Here is an 18,055-nt window from a genome sequence, read left to right on the forward strand (position 1 = left end):
TAAAGGACTGTTAACGAAATTAAGCCGTGCGTGCGAAAACGCGTCACTGTCGTTTAGCGAATCGTAAACCGCGGCGTGGCGTGAAATCGACGATGCTCGCGCGCAACAATAAGAGCCGACAGAAAGAGAGCGGGGGAGGCAAAGAGAAAGGGAGAGAGAAAGATAGAAAGAGAGGGAGAAGGCGTCGATTCGAGGGGCGGAAACCGCAAAACCGCAAACATCCCCCGTACGGCATAGAACGGTCCAATCATATCATTACCTTTTGCGGTTCCGTCATTCTGACACCTCGTTTCTGCCCATCGTTTGTCATCGACGTTGCACTTTGTTGTTGCATCGCGCGTACAACCGTGTTTTAAAGAAACGCATACTTAAAGCGCGCCCCCATTCAATCGCGATCCGTAACATGCCGGTGGTTTTCCTGATGGTATTCGATGGTATTCGATTCCGGCCTCGCGAGGTCCGAAAAAAATGCTGCGAGTTTTTAGGAATCGCATATCTTTTGCGCGGTGATGTCTTCGTATTACTATTAGAATTGTATAGTGCTTTGCACGTCGCAATGTTATTTTAATCTTATTCTCGAAGAGACAATCTCACGACTCTCGCCTTGAGCCATCTCCGAATCTCATTAGAGATACAAAAGAGAGAGAGAGAGAGAGAGAGAAAATGAGATCGAAAGAGAGAGAGTCGGGAAGAGTTTTCAGTGTGGCTGAGCGCGCGAAAAATCTAAATTAACAATTACTGCGCGACGTTGCGTTAAATCGATTACCCGGTGGTGGACGGTCGGTACCGGATAGAGCGACGAGGGAGAGAGTCGCGGTATAGATGTGTATAGAGGCGATAGAGATATAGACAAGGAGAAAACAGGAAAAAAGATCGCTAGAGAGAGGTAACTGCGGCGTGACGGCGGGCGAAAGGGGTGAAGTCTCGACCGAGACTTTTTCTGCCCGGGTCGGCGCGGCGCGGCGGTACCTTCGGTTCGGTTCGTTCAGCAGGGCAGTTCAGCTCTCGGTTAGGCTGGCGCGCAGGAGAGTACGTTGCTCGCGGCGGCCACGTCAATTTGTCGAAATTCGTTCCGAATCGTTTTATGTCCGCCACGCCGCGAGACGCGACCCGCTACCATGCGCACACAACGCCTCCACCTTGGCGGCTACCACGTTTGCTCTATCTCTCTCCTCTCCTTCTCTCTCTTCTCTCGTCGAACCTCTCGAGAGACCCCTCTAAGGTTTCATCGCCGTCTTTGAAATTGTATAACCCCATGGGACGAGAGACGGAGCCGCGAGCTAAAAATCCGTGTCAATGGTCACTTTTAACTGGCGTCGTCAAACATTCTGTCTACATACAGAGAGATATAGCGCCTTACTTTTATATTTTGTTATATTTATTTTCTGTTATTGGATTCACTGAAATGCAACATCTTTTTTTTTAAGATTTATATTTAGGATTCTGCATTTTTTAATTAATCATTGTTAAAATTATATATGTATGTGTTTTTAACGTACGAGAATATTTATAATTGCTGCGATATGAATGTCGGATTGTCAGTAATAAAGATTTATTCGGTAGCGTCCATTTGAAATAAACGTGCATACAAATCAAATGCGTTGTTATGTGTGGAAATTTGCTTTGCATATTGTATTTAGATTATATGTACACTTATCATTTCTTGTCCACCTGTGTCTTTAAAGGGACAATTTACACACGACTGATCATTTAACAAATTCCAAACGTAAAATGTCAATGATACAGATGCAAATTAGGAGTTAATGAAGGCTTCGCTTAACTTCAAAATGATGTCATTTGCAATGGTGAATACCATCATTTGCACGTTGTTCTAAGGTTAAATTTTATGTAAGTGGTTCTCGATATAGAACGTAACACGTAAATGTTAATACAGATTGCAAAGTAAAAAATGGCAAAAGCAAAATATTCCGCGAGCGTTACGTACGCATTATACAACACGATAATTGCATATACCGACGCGTAAATAATTGTTTCCAAAACGCGCGCCATGGAGTTGCGCCAGCTTTAAACTTCGATATTAAGACCTTGTTTGCAACACGGTGTTGCACCGGCACCAGCCTAATCTTATCTTATCCTCCTAATGCCGCGTTGCCGTAAGCATACTTTGTGTGTAACACGCGCTTTTGTGCGGACAGAAGAATATTACGCATGTGTATATCGAAAAACGACAATCTTTTCGTTTTTCCTCTCTTCTCTTCTTCTCGAAATGATCCTGAAAATCCTCGCTAAATAACGTTTTATTTTTTTGCGGTAAATTGACCGGTGCAGTTAATCAGACCGGTTTTAATTATGTACAACCATTTATGGATATACATTTATTTTTTTATTTTTTATTATTTATAAAGCAGTGGATTTTAAATTAATTTTTCTCGAATGACTCGCGTATTGATTTACAATAGAGAGCCAGACTTTGAGCCGTGTCTCTCGATCTGTTACGATCAATGCGAGCTATGGCGGGACTAAAATAGCAAAAAGTAAGAACGCTTTCATTATTTAGCACACATCTCACCCATCGAATTTGCAATTTTCCAACGAACACGCATGTTATTTCACCCTGGTCGTTTATTCACAAGGGACGACACATTCCGTATTATCGATCGTTCTCCGTCATTATTCAATTTATCCGTATATATACTGCGCGTGTCGGTGAAACGTGAATAAATGAGGAATTGAGTGTCAAGAAAAAAAAAATGAAAGAAAATGGTTTGCAAAAGCTAAATATTTCGAACTATTACTGGTAGTAAAAAGCAACGAATAATTTATGCAATATGTAAATGAGATATAAAATAATACATGCAAAAATAAAATTCAGTAAACATTCTCTAAAGTTTGTAACACGTTTTTTCCTTCCGCGTAACAAGGATGAAAGGAGCGAATTCTAGTTGGCACGAGAAGGGGGGTCGGAGTGATTTTTTCCACGCGGTCGCGACAGAGGGGCAAGAGTGGTCCGCTGCTTTTCGGTTAAGCGCTTCACGCCAGATTTCGCTTCTTCTGCCACCACGCTTGTCCGAGTTAATTGCGTCCTCGTAGCGCTAACAGGCGGCCCACCTCGTCGGTCACGCGCGGATAAGAGAAAAACGCTACGCGGATAAGAGAAAAACGCAGCGGAGGACGAGAACTTTGTGCCGATCCGGATCGCTTTTTCACACGAGCCACGCTTCGACGATTCGAGAAACGCTATTTACGAGCATCCGGTACACGGGTGTTCGGAATACTCTCGAGGATAAGATAGGGGAAGGTGAGAAGGAAGGTGGACCTTTTTGGCGCGGAAATCAGAGCCCATAACCAGCGTGCCATATTCTATCGTTTGTAAAACCTTTTGTCCGAAGAAGCCCATTATTGTTGCATTATAGTATCTTTTTACGATATGCACACATGTATACCTACGCCTTACTAATTTACGATATCGATTTATTACGGCGGAGAACGCCGAGTTCGTCTCGCTCGTGATTTTCGCGCCTCCTTTCGCAGCCTAAAGGTTACGTAATATCGCGGGCATCGGATGATAATTTATCGTCTCTTCGCAGAAACGAATCGGGGCCCGGCGGCCAGAAGCTCCAACGACCGCAGCATTAATTAGCATGCCTGTCGAGATCGGCGCTTGCTCCGCGAAACGGCGCGTGCATGTGCTCCAGTTTCCGCGCTCCGTTAGCATAATATATCTGTCGTAATATCGCGCGCTCGCTCTTGCTCGCTTATATGCCTTTTTAAACGCACTCTCTCGCTTCTTCTTTCAGACACCCCCTGTTCCCGCTCCTTGCACTCATATTCGAAAAGTGCGAGCTGGCAACGTGTACGCCGCGCGAGCCTGGTGTAGCGGGTGGTGACGTCTGCTCGTCAGAGAGCTTCAACGAGGACATCGCCGTTTTCTCAAAACAGGTAAGTTTACAGAATATCAAATGTCGTTTTATCGTTTAGATTTTAGATATATATACTATGCGCCGTATCGGAGAGTCTTGCTATCGACATATTTATATCGTGTTGCAATACATATATAGTTCAATCTATAAATATAGAATATCTTCTTTTGATGTTTGAAGTTACTTCTAAAGAATGATAATTTACATATACGAATCACATATAACGGTCGAGACGATATTAACTTCGGACTGACACACTTATGGCACAAAAGTGAAAGGATTTTCGAAAGAGTTATAAATAACGCGAGACGCACTTCTGACGTTTGCCTCGATGGGCCTCGCTAAAATTTTGCGGTTTCGTCGGGCGAACTTCTCCGCGTGATCCTGCCGTAAAGAATGTCCTATGGCGATTTTTGGGCGTTCGTATGAGTCACGAGGAACGCGCGTATAATCCTGAAACAGTAGATCCATGCACGAGAACAGGCTGGCGCGTCTTAGGCCTCGAAGAAGAAGAAGAACCCTGCCTCTATCCATGCGACTTATTTTTAGGATTACCGTTGAAAAGAGAGGCAGAGAGAGAAAGAGATTTCGAGACCCCCCGAATATATGTATAGCGGACTCGAGACAGAAGACTCGCTCGCTCGCTCGCGCGTGTGAGCGCGTTTTTTTCTCCATTCCCTTCTTCCTATTTTTTTTTTCTTTCCCTCTAGCGGCTCACCTGAGGCAGGTCCCCCCAAGGACACGCGTAGGTAACCCGAGATCCTATGGGGCCGCATGTCGTGAAACGATTTGGACCTTTTAAAACATACCATTTCGCCGTCTGCGTCCCAGGTCGTGCACGAAGGTCTCGGGAAGTGTACCTCGGTCGAACGCTCGTTTCCGCGTGCTTTCTAGAGACAGTTTGGTTGACGCGGACATTTACATCGATAACGTGATACTTCGGAAGTGATATCCTCAAACTAGGACGACTAATATATCGTTTCGCGGTTGGAAAAATACATATTCCATATTTCGAGGTGTTACATTTTCTCTCTGCTATTTTTGTGTCATAAAACAACATTCATCTAAATTCGAAAAACTTTTCCGAACTAATTTTCTGAACTAATTAACTTAGTAGGTTTAATTAAGTATATATTATATACTACAGTATTGCGGATATTTAATCTCTCGCGTTTATGTATATGGTAAATTGTTTTGGTATAAGAGATTCCGCGTTTAAATGGGAATAGATTGAGAATTAAAAATTGAATCGAGTGATAATTAGAGATTTATTCACTTCTACCTGTTGTTTTTCACGCGTAATTTTCTAGAAATATAGCTGCATTCTTGACAAGGTATCAAGCCGAGGCGACAGAATGGGCAATAAAAATGTTATCGTGCTCGTTTGCTTATAGTGAACTGATGCAAACGAATTTAGCACATTTAGATTGAGAGGCACCGGTTGTTTTGCACCGTTAGATAGCTCTAATTTCTAATAATTATTTTCATATAACATTATGCGTTTTCTTTCTTTTTCTTTTAGAATCTTTATCGGTTATAGAGCAATTTTGTATCACATACTAATTGAAATTTTTATTAATTCGGGACAACAATAGGTAACATCTTCTAAAAGGAATATGCAATAGAGTATGAAAGGGATATCTTCGCGATTGCGAGATTTTTCGCGAACTCCTTACGTTACGCGATCGCGCGCTCATGCGTCATTTTATTGTTGGAGAAAAAAATTTGTCTTACGTCTAAATATAGGGCGTCGGTAACACAGTAGCGGCGGCTTTGAGCAATGCTATGTCGAGATAACGATAAGAATTAAGCTCCGGCGCGAGGTAGGATAAGGTGGCGGCCCGTGTGTGTATACATTGTTTCGTCGTGTTGATGCCGAAAAGTTCCAGACGATAAAAAAATTCTCCAAATTTCCGGCGTATCGGGATTCCTGAGATAATCGAGCGTATTGCTTTCTTTCAACGCGATATAAGATATAATTTTTTTGTAAGTAGGATAAATATAACATCGTGTTTCTACGTTATTATTTATCTCATTGTTAACGTTATTAGTTTACATTTATGTTAGGAGACCGTCGAACATTCTGTCGGCGTTGCGAAACTGGCGCTTTATGATATGCATCTTAATAAGGCGCACCATAAGGCACATTTCAAAACGCGCGCATGAAAAATAATGCTTATGACTACGGGTTTATATTCCGCGACGACGCTGCCTTTTACCCGGATATTTTCCCTCTTTCCTTCTTAGCTGTATATATTCTAAGCCATAATTAAATCCATATAATATCAGAAATTGATGATTGCAACTAATTCTCTTCCTTGCTTTCATATAATATTTTTTTCTGTTTTAATAATAATAAGTTGGTACAAAAAGAAATAAATAATGAGATGATAATATTAAAAAGAAGTTGCTGCAGTTTGTTATCTATTTCTTTGTAAAGTACATATATAAAATCTTTATTATGTCGAACATTTTTTAATTCTCGATTTTTTTATTATCTCAATCAGATATTTTCGCATTCTTTTAACGAATAATAAATTAATTTTGACGCCTATCAAGGTAATTTGAGAATTGTTTTTAATTTAATGTTATCAATGTTTGTAGCATCTTCCAAAGATATATAATCTACAAATTGATTATTTGCTTCCTCCATAATATAAAGTTAAATATGTGTAAAAAAAAAAAATAATTTTCTTTAGCAATCAAATTTTTTATCGATTTTTTAATCATTATAGTTGTGTAAAATTTGCTTCATTGATTTATCATATTGTTACCGTCAAGTTCTTCATATTTTGTTTGCACAAAATGTTATTTGCAAAATGTTACTATCACTGATTATATTGTTGGTTTTGCGGTAGCTCTTGCTCGGTCTCATGTTTCAACTTACATAGCTATACACATTTGATCTCTTCTTGCCTCCATCCCCCCCTTCGCACATACATTCAAATGCCAATAAAATTGCGTATCTGAAATTCGCGACTAGCAGTGACTTAATGCATCACAGAAGGTCGCTCGCGATCACCGTTGTATTCACGTTAATACCGAGATTACCACGTATCGGAGTAGATAAACAAATTATGTTCGGTGGATAAGTCTTTGTCGGTCTTTGTCAAGAATCATCTTTCAAATATAGCATTCGCGGATGAATATTTTCTTTGTGCGCTACTGTTCGAGCGATTGCATTAATTCAAAGGGTCGATCGAAATGATCCGACATAGTACCCTTTTTTATTATATGCTTAATTCCTCTATTCTAAAAATATTTCTTAAAAATATCAAATATTTTGAGTATAAATATTCAATACGAGATTAACTTCTTTTACGTTACAATGCAATTTACAGATGTATTACCTTGATTATACGTATATCTATTCTATACATTAATACTTTTGCAAGCATGGATATTTTAAAGCAGTCATTGCTTTTGAAGGCTGTCACTAGGCACGTAAGTCTCTCACACGCGGCGCTACGACGATGCACATCGGCAGATAAGCAGGTGACAATCCTCTTGCGGCGGTTTTTGAGGCGTGCCGTGCGAGACGTGCCCTCGCGTACCCCTCGAGTCTCTCCCTCCCTTTCCCTCTCACCGGTACGGTCGCGGCGATAGGGCCGTATGACAAAAGGGCCGCACGCTGCACGCGGGATTATTTCGCGTTTCGTTGCATGCTGTACTGTGCGTGCATGCGTGCATACACGCATGCGCCATAGTAGCCACGAGATGCAACGCATGCGCGATCCACAGTCGGGGCCCGACTATGACGGTCGGCGAGTCGTGAGAAGCGCCCAAGCGTAGAGAGTTGAGCCGGCGCGATGGTAATGGAAAAGACGAGAGGGGGTCGAAGAGGCATCGAGAAGGATATGGGATGCGAGAAAGAGAGAAAGAAAGAGAAGGGAAAAGGGAAGGGGGGCAGGCTGCTCATTTTCTGCCATTGTAAATTGATCTATTCAATGGGTCCACTATTATCCCCCCCCCTGTGGTCCATGCATCGTGTGCCCTATGGGGGCCACGATATTCCTCCAGTCTCCAACGCCCCTTCTGCCCTTCTGTATGCACTCTCTCTCTTTCTCTTTTCTCTCCCCGGCACCCGCTAGGGACCCCTCGCCCTCTTTCTCTCCCTCGGTTTGCGCTTGTTGCTTTCGACGTTGCCTGGCTGCAACGTGCCATCGGTCGTACCCCGCTGCGCCACGTTGTGCCGTGCCTTTGTTGTGCCCTTTTTTTCACCCGCCAAAAGAGGCATCTCGCTTTTTTTTCGCGATCATCGCCGACGACCGCGTCGAAAAATTTTGCTCGCGCTTCGTCGCCTCTCGCGGCTGCACACCATCTCTAAATCCGGTCACTCAAATGAGCGATCTGCACTAGATCACAAAGGAGTGTGAAAACTTCCTGATTTATACTTATTCATTCACAAAAATCCGTTTAACATATATATGAGAAAAGATTATTAATGATTCATTAAGCCACAGGTCTGGTTGAAAATTGATACGTTTTATTGGCATTATTTAACGGAGATTTTACGCGAGACGATCGTTATATATGATATATGCAATTTATTTATGCCAAATTATCTTTCTGACGAATTAATGATTTAATATGTACGTCGTAAAATACGAGTGCGATATATTGCTGTTAATATCCACGAAACATTTTTTCCGATAGTGTAATTACGTCTTGTACAATGAGTCGAAACTGAATTGGTGATGTGGACGTGCGTGTGTTCGTCACGATGTCGCGATTTCGTGTCACGCTTACAAATACACCCGAGAACCCGAGAAGAAAGATCCTATCGGAGATTTATTGGTACAATTAGGATGCACCTCTTGAAGCATTAAACTCTCATAAAATTCCTAATGACGACCACTAGAGAACGTATCCTATTCAAATGTAAACTGTCGATTTTTTCGCCTCTTTCGACGTTCATTCACCTTATTCCTGTTCAACTCCACGAGTAAAAAATCTGATATATGTATACAAAAATGCCATAAATATATGGTATTTATAAAATTATTTTTTAGAAAGAAGCTTTACGCACGTGCGCGCGCAAAGTCATAAATATAAATAAGAAATATAAGCATTTTAATTATATGCGATATTATTTCCGCGGTGAATATTCTTCTCTCGTTCTATTTTTAAATATATAAATGTTGAAAAAAGATAGAATATTTTCTGCAATTAAACTGATCAAAGCATGTAATTCCGTGTCTTCGAAGCAACTCAACAAGCCGTTACGAGAACCGGTGCACCATCGAAGTGTCTCGGTTTTAACAGAGATTCGAGGCCAATTAACGAAACGAAACCCACGTAGGAAACACCGCGTAAGGCTCGGTGCGAATACGTCGCGTTCGGACCGGTTTTCCACATCCTGACGTCATTGCGATGTCATCGGCGAATTAAGCTATGGCCATAGTAATCATGCTATTGTATAGTAGATAATAATATAATAAAAATTTAGATATGTATCGGGAAGGGGAAGGGAACTCTCAGATATTAAAATACGATAATTGAAATGGTATGTCTAATGAAATTTTAAATTAACGATCTGTGTGTGTGATAACGATTATTAAAATATTTATAGTCGAGAAAAGAATTATATATTATTTCGTATAAGTATATTTTTACATATAATATTAGATACATTTTATTTCGAGATTTCTGTCTCGATTGTAGAAAAGTTGATACGTTGCATTGACATCGGAGTATTTGTAAAATATAAGATAAAATTTGTCACATAATGATTTCGATCCGCCACAAGTTTAACTTTCATTCCGGATTCCGAAATCATTCTCCCTAAATGAGTTTCAGATTCTCTAGATTCTCAGTTTTAATTGTTTCAACACCAAACGTGCATGCACGGTTAATTCGATGGTTGTTACGAGCCGCGTAACTATATTGCCGGCGGTCTTATTGCTACAATTTCGCAATTATCGCGTTCTAGCGTAAATACCTGCCCGTTTTGACGTGTGTGCTACCACGCGATAGTGATCACGCGGTATCACGCGCTTTATCAGTTCTCTTCCTCTTTCTCGCGGCCTGGCTCATATTATTGGGAAAACACGCGATCGCACTCGTAGAATGTAGAAACATTCATTGGCTTCTATTAATCTAGATATTGAATTAAATTGTATCGAGTATTTGCATAGTTTGTTGTCGCGTTAATTAGATATAAATCGGAATTATATAGATGTTGATATACTTTACACTTTACATAGATTGGATGTATTGGAATAATATTCCGGAGATTAAATTAAAATGTTACTTCAGCTTCTCAGAGACACTCAAACAATATTCTTATTTTCAAAGAGAATATTTGAGATATTTGTTATATGATTAAAGCATGTAAAAAAAGATTTAAAAATTCTAGTTTTCTAAAAATAGGCGTTTTATTTTTTGCGTGGAAGTTTAAAGGCAAAGAATTGACCATTGTTGCAAAAATTCTTTAGATTCTATTGTTACCCTGTAAGTAATAAAAAAATCATTACAATAATAACAGTAAAACGTTCTTCGTCCTCGAGAAGATATATAATTGTCTATAGTAAAACTGACTTTACGACAAGCGTGACAAAAATCTTACCTATAGTAATTTGTCAGGTTAAGAAAATTGAACATTCTTCATGGTAATATATTTAAGAAAAATTCTTTTTGTTATTTTATTTTAGCAAAAAGTCTATGCAAGATTGTAACAAAAAGTCTATACAGGATTGTAACAAAAAGTCTATGCAAGTTTTAAATTTAGAAAAACTAGTGAATGTTTTTGTTTTTATCTTGATTTTGGAGATCTACACAACTATGAATTGACACTGCGTTTCTACGTAAGTGGAAAGTTATGTCGTCATATGTTTATTACTATTTCTGCAATTATAAAAAAATACGATAGTTTTATAAAATTGAAATATTAAGATTTATTAACTAGAATTGATTTTTTAAAAATATTTCTGTCGATTTGCACAGAACGTATATTTATAGCAGCAAAAATAATAAAGGTATTCTTTAAAATTTATAGACGCCACGCATGATTCATGAAATAGTAAAGAATAAAATGTGTTAAAAATTAAATTAAATAAGAAAAATTGGAAAATTTTTCATCCACATATGTATATCGCGTGTAGAAACGCATAGTGTATTCCGGTCTGCATAGAATTCTTCAATCGGGAAGGGAAGGGAAGGGTTTACAAAACGAAGGGTTCGAGGGGGCGGCAGCAATAGCAGAGGCAAGAGAGCTAGCAACAGCAGCAGCCTCTAAAGCAGCTGCTCCGTATATCTCTCGGCAAGATCGGCGCACACTGGGAAAGTCTTAACACACGGTACGTGTGCGTACGTATTTTCCCTCCATGTGGACCCTCGTACGTGCATACGAGATCGTCCCGAACAGACACCCCGCTTACCGGAACGAGAGCATTCTCTAAATATTATCGCACAATATTTTTACCGCCTCCGCGCTGAGTTATGCGCGCCCGACAGCCAGCGAATGCTGACGTTTCTATACGCATCTATCGATGTTTATTTTCTCATCCGAACATTCTCGACCGCACGAACGGTCGATTTCCTTCGCCATTGCGTTTCACGCGATGGTAACAATTTTTTTCCTTTTATGGAATTTTACATTGCGTTGTCGCTGCTTTGATCCCCGCAAGAATTTCTCGCATCGTGTAAATAAATTTTTTTTGCAAACTAGATGAAACGTATCGCGCAATCATTGTCGAGTTAAACGCTGTCTAACTTTGCCAATTTTCTCGTTTCCCATTATTCTCCTTCAGACGTGATGAGTCTTTTTATTCCACAGACTACTGCCAAGCTTTTTACGAATGCGTCAGCACGCGTCGGCGTATGAACGACTGCACCGTTTCGGGAAAAACGGTGTGCAAAGAATCATAAGCAGCGGTACGCGGAGAAAGAGAGAGAGAGAGAGAAAAAGGCGACTGGGCACAGAAAACAGAACGGGCTGTTTACAATTTGTAATCTTGCCTACCTGCGTGGCGCTTAGCTCGTTGCTCGGGAACCGTCGAAAAAGTGCGATGACAGGACCGCGCAAGAACTAGTCTTCCCTCCCCTTACCTACCCTCCTCGACAAACAGTTGACAGTATTTTTGTCGCACGAGACGCCTTCATTACCTATACACTCTGGAACACAGGAGAGCTCGAAGACTCTCCCATTCAGAATTCCGGCTCATGAATACGCGCTCTTGCCTGGGAATTCGTGCGTGCGGACAATATTTCATTATCCGATTTTTTTCTTTCGTAGAGAAGAGCGACGCTCCTGACTGTATCTCATGTTTCTTGACTCTTTGGATATTCGATATTGTAAGAGAGAAGTTATTCTTCCTTGGGAAACCTTCATCGTGCCTTTGAGACTGTTAATATATATATATTTATCAACGTGTAATAAATAATAGTATTTGTAATAATTTCAAGAATTTTGCATTAATATTTCGTGAAGTAAAAAATTAAACTAGCAAATATATACATTTGTTTTGTAATCGATTTTGATGTTAGCCAGCACGCATTCTTTCTCAGTGGCAAAAATAATTGGCCCCATAGAGAGTTAACGATATCCCGAAGGCTCTAATCTGATCGTTCGATCCAATGTCGCGGATACCATGAGATTGAAACAGAGCTGCAAACGAGATTTGTCGTGCAGTTCTTCTGTTTTTGTCTTGTCGAAAAATTTGACCGTCAATTTAGAAGTAAATTTGTTTCCATTCTGATTGCGGTGCAAATGTCTGAGAATTTCCTTCCATTACTGTCTGCCCTCTCAATTTGCCGCCAGGATTCCTTCGCGTTCCTCGACGCGTTTCCGTTTCTGTATGTACGAATTGAACAGTGGGGGTCCAATTAAGAGGAAGCACGCGAAGGGGAAATCGCTTAAAGAAAGAAGTGAGAAGAGACGCGAGAAGGAGGGAAGGGGGAGATTGAGATTTGGCTGTACTCATGTGTATCCCTATACATATATGTATATATAGACCGCGATACGATCGTCTATGTAGCTTTAATACCGCAATTATGTTGGATCCAATTATTAACGCTCTTTTGTGTCTGTGTGTTACAGATCAGACAAGAGAAACCGTACTACATTGCGGACCCGGAGGTGGACTCGCTGGTGAGTATTTCCTTATTTGTTCGTTTCTCTATGTGTGCAAATGAAATGTCTCTCTATCGCTTATCTGTGGCTCGTAATTTCGCTCAGCATGTTCATAATCATTCAATTTCCTTCGGAGATCGCGCGCGTTACAATTCGCACAACACGCGAGAATCGTGAAACGTTCGCTTGTCGAGACATCAAGGGTTAATTACGGGATTAATTAAACCACGAGAAGAGAGAGGATGTTTCAAACGAGCGAGACTTGGAGGTCGCGTTATCCGATTTAGCGGCATGTAAATAGCGAGAAGTCTCGTGGTTACGTTACATTTTTCCTGAGACGGCTCTGGCGCGCGTCTAATCGCCCAATTTCATCGGAAGCGATCGTCCGTCGAGATACCCAAATACGGCCGACTTTAACGACAAAATAACGAACCAGGAAGTAAGGCAACAACGCACGAGTCAGCGCCAGTGTGTTTTACACTCTTTTTTTTTCTTTCTTTCTCTCTCAGTGTGTGTGTGGAATAATTAACAGAATAAAGCGTTATCGTTGCGCGCTTCCATCCGTCGTTATTGCCGTTGAAACACGGATTCGGAGTTTCACAAGGGCGGATACATTCATTATGAGATATCTGGATGATAAAGCGTCGTGTCTCCCTGACCAAAACAAATGTTGCCATGTTGCATTCCCCTCTATGCATTTCCTAAACGTAGTTAAAACTATGCACAATCGCTCTAAATCTCGTTCAAATTTTTATTAACAGATAAATACATAAAAGTGTAATTTAATTATTTATCATTATGAATAAATGTGTGAAATATGAGACGCAACACACGACAATTCGATCCGTTGGATAAGAATATAGTACCGGAAGGTCGATGACGTAATTTTCAGACGTAATTTATGGTCCGGTAATTAAAGATCCGCGGAGTAACACGCGACAATCTTGTACAGAGTATTGTTTTCCGAGCGGATGGCCATTTTGCTCGGAGTTTCAGCCGGATCGTCGAAAAGATGCGGAGGAAGAAATATTTTAGGCGACCCTCCATCCTCCATACGCGCTCTCCGATCGAGATAACGGGGTGTAGTGGCTTTTTAAATAACTCCGAGTGTGTATTTTTCGTCGGTGAGAATGCGTACACGCGGCCTTACGGACGATGGTTAGGGCAACTTAGGATCGAACCGCCATTATGAATTCCTTGAGGAGTCGTTGCCATTTGTGACGTAGTTCTCCTTCGTCTCATTGTGTTCTGCAAGGTTTTTCACAAGGACCGCATGAAATCACTGAAATATATCGCTTTATGAGCTATTTTTAGCAGGTTTTTTTTAAAGCTCACACATTAGTCATCATGCACGCGGAAAAAAATTGAAATATTTAAAAATTATTTAAGATTATTTAAAAAAAAATTATTTCTCAGTATTGACGTTAGCATAAATAAAAATATTTTAATATATTTAAAATATAACTAAATATTAATATGCGTGTGTACACTTAAACTATATGTCAGTTTAGTGTTTATTAAAAATTTGCTTATATAAAGCTTGATATTTAAATAATGTTACTATTTGCTATATATTTATATGAAGAGAAAAGTTTTACGATTGTGTAATATTTTTGATATAAAAATTATCTGTCTTTATTATTTTATTTAAATATTTATCATTTTATTTAAATCAGTATGTGGACAGCAGATTTAAATTTATTAAATTTTTTAAAATTATTTTTTTGTCGCAATATGTGTCAACACACACTTTTTAGACTTGTTAATCAATTATATTTGACAAGAGGATATATTCGATAAATATTGTAATATATATAGTATATTTGTTATGCATAAAGTTATTTTTTCGTGAAGACGATATTCCACGGACGATTTTTATTTAAAAATATACGAAAGCTACATTTTTTAAAATCAGCATATTGAGTTAACGCCAAATTGCTGTTGCGCTTGTTTTGACTTTTTGTATGGAAAAAGAGAGAGACAAAAAAAATAGTAGCGAGGAATGCATTTCGCCGGCGCTGTTCTCGCGCTGTTGCCCACAATTTTTCGAAACGTCACGTCCGTTACTTGGCTTGTCATGACTGTAAATATTCACGCAAGGTGGTAACTTGTATCTCCCATCACCATTGTCACAACTGTCTCTCTCTTTCTCTCTCGACCGATCTTATTTAAAAATAGAAGTATAAAGATAAAATTTTGAGACGAAAACATGGTTTTATTTACGCAATAATGATGCAAAGTAAAAAAAAAAAAAATACGTATATCTAATATTTAAAACGCGAAATCGCATTTTAAATAATATATAATTATTATATATTACATGCCTCCTGGAATTAAAAAAAAAATTATTTTTATTATTAGCTTTTTCAACCGAAATATAAATCACATGAAAATACAATAAATCACATTGATGATTTATGTCTTGACTTTTGCGTCATCGAAAGTACCATTGGCGTCTCTCTGCGCTCGTTGTTTCTCTACGAATAGCTATCCCCAACGCGCATTCGTAAAAAGTCGCCTCTGGCAGGTGTTACGAGTAATAAATCGAGGAAGTTAAATGGACTGGGCGGTTAAAAATTTTCGTATCGTCCACTTATATACTAGCACTGTGGCAGGTCGACTAGAAGGAAGCAGCTCCTCGGGGTTGGTGCATTCGTCGTTGCAGTCACCGTTGTGCAGTTGCTTACCGATAGTTGCCGGTAGGAAGGCCGGCGGAAGGTGGCGTGGCTTCATTACGTCCGTGGCAAATCGCAATCTACGAGCAATGAGTTTCTATCGTAAAGAAGAGGCACGTAACGTTCGCGCTTTTTGCTTCGTCCATCTCGCGTTCGCCCTTACTCTCTTCTTCCGCCGCCTCCCGGTTTCTTTCGACTCTCTGTTCTCTTCCTCTTCGGCAGAGAGTCTCGAGAGTTCCTTCTTTTCTCCTGCTAGTCCTTCGATCGTCTTTCTTCTATCGCGTTCTCCATCTCTTCGAACGGAAGAAGGGGCTGTTCCTCTCTTGCAATCCCCGCGGACGCTTAATCGAGCGGAGCTTTTTGCCGATAATTTCGCAGAACGGAAAAGTCATCGAGTCAGATTGCTTTTCAAGTTGAACGCGAAGAGATTCTATCATTTTCCTCGCCGGTTGTTAGCGGTCAGTAGCGCGACGAAGAGACCATGTACCTGCCGATTTTTCTTACGTACAATTGTGCGAGTATGAAAAGATTCGAAAAGCAGCTAAATCAATTCGACAAAGAGAAAAAGTCAGAATAGAATCGGTGCATCGATCGATTAACGCTGATTGACAAATGTGACAAAATAAAGATCTGCAAAGACGATTACAAAAAATGATTAATCAAATGACAGAAAAGAAGCGACGATTGAATTTATAATTTCAAATAGAATGCTGACAAATTCTTCAATTTTTCACGGTTTCACGAGTTTCGGTATTTCACGGTGTAAACGCGTATAAACGTAATAGAACGTGTTCATTGAAAAATTATTTTTAAAGACTGATTTTCACGAGAGTTTCGTAGAGCGATTCCAGACGCGGCTCTCAGACAGTTCTGCGCGCATTCCGGTAAATCGCGGGGAGTTTCCTGATGGAGCTAAACGGGGAAATCACGCGAGGAGACACCACGTGGGCGGACAGAACGGCGTCTCGGCTTCTTCTGGTTCTGGTGCGCGCGTCGTAAACGGAACGGGGGAAAAGAAAGACGCGGCGAGACGTCGTCTTTCGCGCGGCGGAAGGCGGCAGAGCGAGCAACGCGCCGCTAAACTGCTCGAGAGGAAGCCGACAGAGAGAGAAACGGATGAAAGGAAGAGGCGAAGGTAAAGGAGGGTCAACCTTCCTCTCTCGTATACGCGCTTAAATAATATTCCCATTAGCATAAGCGAGAAATGAGCCAATGAGATGCTAATTGCCGGGTCTTGCGTTTGGAGAATAATTATTATTGCGAGAGGGCATTCTACTCTCCGGCCGGACGTTGGACTTGCCTTCGTGATTTACTTGTGGCGCGGCACGTTGCATAGCCGGAATGCGCGGCAAGAAACGAGAGAGCTCGGTTATTAATTTTTCGAGTATTAATTATATGTATATCATGATGTATATCAAATATTGTTTTTTTTTGTTTTGTTATTCGTCGGAAATGCAATTCTTGCGTAATCCGGGTGTCTTGTTGTTTTGGCAAACATTTCGTTTCGCAATCTTACGCGGAAAGTCCGCGGCGATGTCGAATCTGTTCTGGATAACATAGATACGATTCCCGATATCGAAGCGAAATATTTTCTTATCGCGAGATTAATTTCGGGCTATATTACATCGATATACTGTGCGTTATAGATGTCAAAATGTATTCTGTTTTTTTTTCTTTTTTTCTAAAATTGCCCGCAATGTAAATCATTCGTTGAAGTGCCGCTGTGTTCGGCGGGCACGATAAAATATACGCGACGTTTTTACATATTGCGTCAAATTTATTTTACATTTATTTACATCAAAAATATATTTTTATTTTTGGTCATGTTTAGAGAAATTTTTAAATCGCTACGCATACATTTTACATGAATTCCGTCGTATATTTCAAAGTCCGAAACATTCTCTGATAAAAAATTCAGGTGACTCATTAATCAATAAACTCTCCGGATCTCTCGACAGATCAGAGGCGTATAAATGGTGTACAAATAATTTTTTATGGAACTTCATTTTGCGTTATTGCATAGAATTTACGTAGGATTAGTCCAGCGTATATTTTTGTATGTCGCTCAAAGGGTTTGCTACAATTGCATGTAATATCTTGAATGAAATCGATCGGTGCAGCCGAGAGTGGCAAGAAAATATATGCGACTCGAACAGAGCAATGCATCAAGGATTGACGAGTGAAATCGCTCGTTGAAATCGTTCGCATCCTCCTCCTGGATGCGTGTCGTTGTTCCTTCGGCACGCGATTAGCGTGTGTTTCCAAGATTTGGTCGCCGCAGGTAATATTATTGCTGATTATTGCAATTTCGTTGCAATCTCCGTCTCGACTGTCGATCGTTAAAGGATTGCGCCGGCCGTCATTGACTTTTTCGCGATTTCTATGCGACACGATTGAGTGAAAGAGAGCATCGACAAGTATTCGTT

General features: G+C 40.2%; 1 protein-coding gene across 6 annotated transcripts in view; it reads left to right on the forward strand.

The window, feature by feature from the left end:
- Nucleotides 1–18,055, forward strand: part of Hth (Meis homeobox homothorax) — a 380,805-nt gene that overhangs the window by 16,668 nt on the left and 346,082 nt on the right. For all 6 annotated transcript variants that reach the window (XM_083040066.1, XM_083040070.1, XM_083040065.1 and 3 more), the window contains exons 3-4: nucleotides 3,759–3,900; nucleotides 12,922–12,972. In XM_083040066.1, coding sequence (XP_082896192.1) covers nucleotides 3,759–3,900; nucleotides 12,922–12,972 — 193 coding nt within the window. The remainder of the gene's footprint in view (nucleotides 1–3,758; nucleotides 3,901–12,921; nucleotides 12,973–18,055) is intronic.

The sequence above is a fragment of the Prenolepis imparis genome, unplaced genomic scaffold (genome assembly GCF_030444845.1).
Source record: "Prenolepis imparis isolate NDT839.2.m4 unplaced genomic scaffold, iyPreImpa1.0 SCAF_6, whole genome shotgun sequence".
NCBI classification, from domain to species: Eukaryota; Metazoa; Arthropoda; class Insecta; order Hymenoptera; family Formicidae; genus Prenolepis; species Prenolepis imparis.